Raw genomic sequence first — 6,484 nt, 5'->3', positions numbered from 1 at the left:
TTGCTGTGCTTCTGGATTTCAGGAGCAGGCTCATTTGAGCACGGAATCGACCCTGAAGGGAACTCACCCCTACTTTCAGAATGTGGGGGTGGAGGTGACAATCCAGCTCCTAGAGGAACATAAGGAGGAAATCCCCTCAGTGAATAGACATTTCTCATTGCAAATGGAGGTGGTGGCTGGACAGAGAAATCCCTTGGTAGAAAATAATTTTGAGGAGCTGCATACATGCTTCCTGGAGGAGGTGGAGGAAAAGGAGGTTCTCTTCTCATGAATGGACCCCTCCTATCCACTGGAAACAATGGACCTCTGATTGCAGGAAAAGGTGGAGGAGCAAAGCCAGGGCCACTTGCTTCCCTTTCAGCAGGCACAGATGAATGAGGCACATTTACATCACCAAGGTCGTCTTTGGTATCATTTCTGCTGGATTCCGTTTGTGAGGGCTTTGGCCCATCCACTTTATCCAAAGAAGCCAGGTTAAAACTTCTGAGCTCTGCTGGGCCAGACGGTCCACCAGGATCAGGATCAAATCCGTCTTGCCTTTGTGGAAGAAGAGCTGGATCAGAACATGGGTGGCCTGGTGGGGGAATCATCATCCTTCGGTGTTGTTCCCACGGAGGTGACAGGAACCCAGATGGAGGTGGTGGCTGCACAGGGAAATCCCTTGGGAGATAATAATTTTGAGGAGCTCCATACATGCTTCCTGGAGGAGGTGGAGGAAAAGGACGTTCTCTTCTCATGAATGGACCCCTACTATCCACTGGAAACAATGGACCTCTGATTGCAGGAAAAGGTGGAGGAGCAAAGCCAGGGCCACACGCTTCCCTTTCAGCAGGCACAGATGAATGAGGCACATTTACATTACCAAGGTCGTCTTTGGTATCATTTCTGCTGGATTCCGTTTGTGAGGGCTTTGGCCCATCCACTTTATCCAAAGAAGCCAGGTTAAAACTTCTGAGTTCTGCTGGGCCAGACGGTCCACCAGGATTAGAATCAAATCCGTCTTGCCTTCGTGGAAGAAGAGCTGGATCAGAACATGGGTGGCCTGGTGGAGGGATCCTCATCCTCCGGTGCTGTTCCCACGGAGGTGACAGGTACCCAGATGGTGCTCCATGAGAATCGGTTAACCTATCACAGCCCGATTCTCCTCTTTCATTGGTCATCTGGTGATCCAGAGTATTCTCTGGGCCTCTTGAGCCTCTTCCTCCTCCTCGCCCTGGAGTCAAAGGTGCGAGTCTGAGTGGAGAGAGAAAAGCTCTCGTTTCGGATGAAGGTCGACCCACTGGTGAGGCACCACATGGGGAATGCTCTCCGCCAAATGCTGTCTTTGGAACATCAACTACATATGGATCTTTTTTGAAAAGTTCAAATTTAAACTCTTTTTCAGCTAATTTTTGTCTCTTGGAAACATTTACTTTCCTTAAATACCTGAGGTGTCTTTCAGCAGTCTCAGCTGCCACCCAGCTGCCGTGCGCTTCTTTCTCATAGGAAGTCATCTGCCCTTGATAAGAACGAACGCTTCTCTCCAATTCTTCTTCTGCATCTCTGGCTCTCCTTCTGTAGGTCTCCAGTTCCTCAGCTGCATGGCTCATCTTCTCTTCTACTTTGGAAAGTTTCTCCTCCTTCTCTAACCGGTCCTTTTCCTCTGCTATTAACTTCCTGTGGAGTTTCATTCCATTTTCTTGATACAGTTCAGTCATTCCTTTAAGTTTCTGCCGAAGCTTCTGATTTTCACTTTCCAACTGTGTGTTTTCTGACTGTAAAGATGCTTGTTCAGTCTGGAGATTTGTAATATGCTCTATAAGCTCTTCCTTTGTTTTATCTACTTCAGACAACTCAGTGTAAATTTGGTTTCTTTCTCCTTCTAGGGTTTTGAAAGAAGCATTTAACTTAGCAGTGTGAATCAGTTTCTTCAAAGCTCCTTTTGGCAGATCATCTAAGCGAGCACCCTTTTGTGATTCACTCTTCATCTGCAATTCCAAGTCATCAGCCATCATGTCTTCTCCAAGCACAGCAGCCCAGTCTGTCATCTTGAGCAAGCGTTCAGCCAGAGACTTGATGTGATTTTCTTTATCACTCAGAACTCGTTCTGCCTGGACTTTGGAGTTTTCAAATATTATTTTCTGTTTATTAAGTTCACTCACTTGTTCTTTCAATACTTCCGCTTCTTGTAAAAGCTGTTTCTGGCTTTCCTGAAGTTGGGAATTTTCATTCAAGGCGTCTTTTATTGCCACCTTCAGACGTTCTTCATTCATTTGAAATATTTTGCAGATTAGTTTGGCTTCAGCTACTTGTGACTGGATGGATTTCGATTCATCTTCTAGGGACTGTATCCTTTTTGAAATATCCGCCATCAATTCATCTTGCTCACAATGTTTAGATTTCTGTTCCTTTAATTCTTTTGCTAGAAAGACTATTTCATCCTCAAGTTTAGATTTGGAGCTGCTCAGCTTTTCATAGGTTGCCTCCAAGCTTTGTGCTTCTGTTGACCCCTTCTCAAAGCTGGCATCCTTCACAGCTGACTCCAAGCCTTCATACTCCTCTTGAACAACGCAAAGTTTGTCAAGTAGTTTACATTTTTCTTCAATTAGTCCAGAAAGCTTTTCAGCAAGCTTTTTCTCTCTTCTTACATAAAGCCGGCTTCTCACCGATCGAACACTTCTCCACAAAAACAAGAGAATCAAAAATCCAGTAAGAGCCGCACATGTCACCAGTTCCCACGGAAAACCAGGGCCCGGTCTCAGGTCTTCAGGCAATGCTGCCACAGTCCTGCACAGCTTTCCCAGGACCAGCCCCAAGTACGGCTGAGGGGCAGCCCCGGGCACCTCCATGGCGCCCCCGAGGCTGCTCCGGCTGTGGCCACAGTAGCCACGGCCTGGCCGGGCCACCACCAGCAGCTGAGACAGCTCTGCGTTCTGTCGGGAACGCGAACCGGCCCCGGCGACAGCAGCAGACACAGCGCAGCCGGCCTTGAGGGGAGCCGGGGAGCACTGGCGCCCACCGGCCTCAGGCGTCCCCCACGCGCACCATGGTAACCAGGCCCCTTTGTGACGTCACTTCCGCCACGCGGTTCCGGAGCCTGCCCCCCCGCGAGCCTGTGGCACACGTTGTCCTAGCCACCCCCACCTCGGCTTGGTTTTGGCCGGGCCACCGCTGGATTTGAATCCATGTTTATAATGATGAAATCTGGGTAATCAGCATACTCATCACTCAAATATTTGTCATTTCTTTGTGCTGGGAAAATTCAAAATCCTCTCTTTTAGCTATTTGAAATTATCTAATAAATGCGTGCTGACTCTAGCCACCTTACAAAGCTGTAGATCAGTACAAATAGTTCCTCCTGTCCAGCTGCAACTTTGTATCTGTAACCTCTGCCTTTCCCCTCCTCGCCCTACCCTTCCCAGCCTCTAGTGACCACTATTCTGCTACTTCTAGGAGATCAACTTTTCCTTTGGCAGTTTTTTAAAGGAAATTTTGCGATTTTAATTTCTTTCAGAGGAGCATCCTTCCTTAGATATCTGCCAAGGAACAAAAGTGTTTTCTTTGGACTAACTTTGCCAAAATAGCCGTAGAATGTGGCAATGGGAAGAGGCCTGAGACACTCTGGGCTTCAGCTGGCCCAACGCTTTCTTTATAGGTAATGAAGCAAAGGTCTACAGTAAGTGCACTACTTGTCCAGGGCTGTTTAGCTATTTAGTGGCAGAAGTGTGTTGTATTTCGGGATCTGCTGGATGTCAGTGAAATGCTCTTTGTTTAAAAAACACTTTATTGAGGAATATTTTATATACCTTGTAATCCACCCATTTCAGGTATGCAATTCAATGAGTTCTAGTAAGTTCATCAAGTTGTGCAGCCATCACCACAAATCAGTTTTAGAACATTTTCACCACACCAATAAGATCTCCTGTACCCATTTATTCTTTTTTCCCCCCAGTTTTATTGGTTATGAATATTCACGGGATGCAAGGCTGATTGTCACCGTTCATACCCAAGCTGTGATGGCCAGATTCATACTGGCCACATGACCGTTACATTTATTGTATCACCTTTATTGACTTTCATATGTTGAACCATCCTTGTATCCCTGGCATGAATCCCACTTCAGGTGCCTGAAACCTCTGCCAAGTTTCTCTTTTTGGTGCCCATAGGAGCCAGCCTGTGCCGCTGGTTCCCATGGAAACAGATCCCTGAGACACACCCTGCCTTGCAGCACGCACAAAGCGCTTGCTCGCCCTTTGCCTTTTCTTTTTTGTTTTTTTAGCCAGCCAGTTAGTTCCAACTTTCAGGACCCCAGGGGAATAAAATGAGGACTGTTCCAGAGGGGAGGCAGCTGCCCAGGTGTCTGGCCCAAGCTCCCAGCCCACCCTGCCCCCTGGGGAAAGGGGGGGCAAGCCTCAGGTCAGGGCACAGCTCCCCAGGAGCCCCTCGGCCTTTCAAGGCCAGGACAGCCCTGCTCCTTTGGCTCCCAGCACACTTCCAGGAGCAGGGACGCGCTGAGCGTTTTGAGTCTTCACGGTGGACTTGGGAGGAAGGTGTCTTTATCTCACTCTATGGATGATGACAGTGAGACCCAGAAAAGTAAAAGGGTTTGCCCAAGTCACAGGCTAGAAAGTGACAAAGCCGGGACATAAAGCCTGTTCCTTTCATCCCAAAGCGAGCATGGCGGTCAAGATGCACCCCAACCGATGACACACCCATGTTTCATACGTCAGCTTGGAGACTTGCTGATCACACTGCCCAGGACAGGCCTGGCCTTCCTTACTGTGTGAACTGAAAAGGTAGGACCAGAGAAGCCCACCCCCAAACCAGTGCTGCCCTCTGGTGAGTCACCCTCCCACTGCTCAGAGGTGCTTTCTTCGAAGTTAACAAGCTGTGCAACCAAACAGGTCAGGACGACTGCCCTGCCCACTGGGCCCCCCAGGCCCCGGGGCCTTGGGAACCTCCCACTGCAGCAGCCAACCTGGAGGGTTCCCCTCATGCAACACAGATGTGAATGTTCCTGCCCCCTGCCATGACCCCCCTCTGCCACTGGGTCCTTTCCCAGGCAGGAGGGAATGGGGACCGAGGACGCCTGAGTAGGCTCCTTGCATGGGCCTCAGCGGTGGCCGTGCTGTGGGCACGTGGCCATTAGCAAACTCCCCAAGAGAGAGTCAGTTTTGCAAGAGTCTCTGGCAGCTATCAGACCCAGAAAAGGGGCGGAAGGCTGCAGGAGTGCCTGCCCTGTTAGCTACGAGCTTGAGCCTGATGGGTTGGAACTGTGCTTTTCCTCCCACGGTGGCAGGAGCCCGAGGGCAGGGCAGTTTGGAAGTGGAAAGGGAAGGAATCGTTTCAAGTCTGGATGAAGGCTGCGTTTCCTTATGTTGCAGTTACTGAGCACTTCACACTGGAGGCGGCGGTGATGAGACGCGTTAGCTGACCAGGGTCTCATACTCTCATCCCAGGCAGGAGAGGGGCTTGGCAAGCCCCACCCACAAGTCTTGGGGTCTCCTGGACCTTCCTCATGACCCCCTCCACTCCAGGCCCAAGTTCAATCCCTCCTCCCCAGGACCCCAAGCCGGCAGGTGGAGCTCTTCCGTACCTTTCCCTCAGGCCCTTTCTACTGTTGGGCCTGGCTGAGGGGCAGAGACAGAGAAATTCCCCCTCGGGGTTTGGGCCCTGCCCCACCAAGAGCCCCTGCCTGAGACCAAGGCCCCTCTGGGAGGGGGGTGCGTCTCACCATGCACGTGGTGCCCGCTCTTTAAAGAAGGTCAATAAACACCTGTTGCCCCCCCAAAGCCCTCCTCTGGATGCCACAGAACTCAGGGATGTCACCAGGACACTGAGCCAGCACAGCTGTGGAACTGGAAACCACTTAAAGCAGCTTTATTTGTGTCCACCTCTGGCCCTTGAAACCTCTTCTGCTGGCCAGTCCTCCCACGGCCAGATGGAAACCTGACAGGCCCAGGCTGCTTCTTGGTAGGGAAATACCCGTGGTCTCCACCACTTCACGTCACACAGCACCGCTCGGCTCACGTCCAGGCCCAACAATAAAAAGGGCCTGACGTCATCGTCAAGTCCCCTGCTTTGAAGTGGAGGCCGCTCCTGCTGCCCCGGCCTGGTGGGGTGGGAAGCCTCGGCCGGGCAGCAGGCGTGGTCAGCCTCCAGCTGAACTGTGCTCTGGGCTTGGCGGAGGTTGAAAGCTACGCCTCTTTCTCTCATCGGCATCTCCAAGGGTCTTCAGAGCCCGGACATGGTCCCCACTGTCCCCCTGACTAGAATATTTTGTGTGGGCCTCAGAGAACCAAGGAGCCCCTGACGGGTAGCGGCAGCCCCACCTTCTCTTGGCCTGCATCTGTTCACTGCCCAGGCTGCCTCCTGGGACTGGGCCTGTGAGATTCCACGCCGACTCTCTCACACGAGGCCCTCACCTGGGCCGTCGGCCCTCTCCTCAGCTCCGCCATCAAAGCAGCCAGCCTGTCTCTTGCCCTCTAGACTTTGGGGTGGGGGT

General features: G+C 51.4%; 1 protein-coding gene across 1 annotated transcript; it reads right to left on the bottom strand.

Moving 5' to 3' along the window:
• Window positions 1–743: 743 nt before the first annotated feature.
• On the bottom strand, window positions 744–2,720 carry LOC134362715 (melanoma inhibitory activity protein 2-like; the record flags this gene model as incomplete). The annotated part of the gene is made up of 1 exon (XM_063077926.1): window positions 744–2,720. A coding segment is annotated over one exon (1,977 nt), but the record flags the coding sequence as incomplete, so codon positions are not given.
• Window positions 2,721–6,484: the final 3,764 nt, after the last annotated feature.

The sequence above is a fragment of the Cynocephalus volans genome, chromosome 14, assembly GCF_027409185.1.
Source record: "Cynocephalus volans isolate mCynVol1 chromosome 14, mCynVol1.pri, whole genome shotgun sequence".
In the NCBI taxonomy this organism is placed as follows: domain Eukaryota; kingdom Metazoa; phylum Chordata; class Mammalia; order Dermoptera; family Cynocephalidae; genus Cynocephalus; species Cynocephalus volans.
This window is presented reverse-complemented; position numbering and strand designations above follow the sequence as displayed.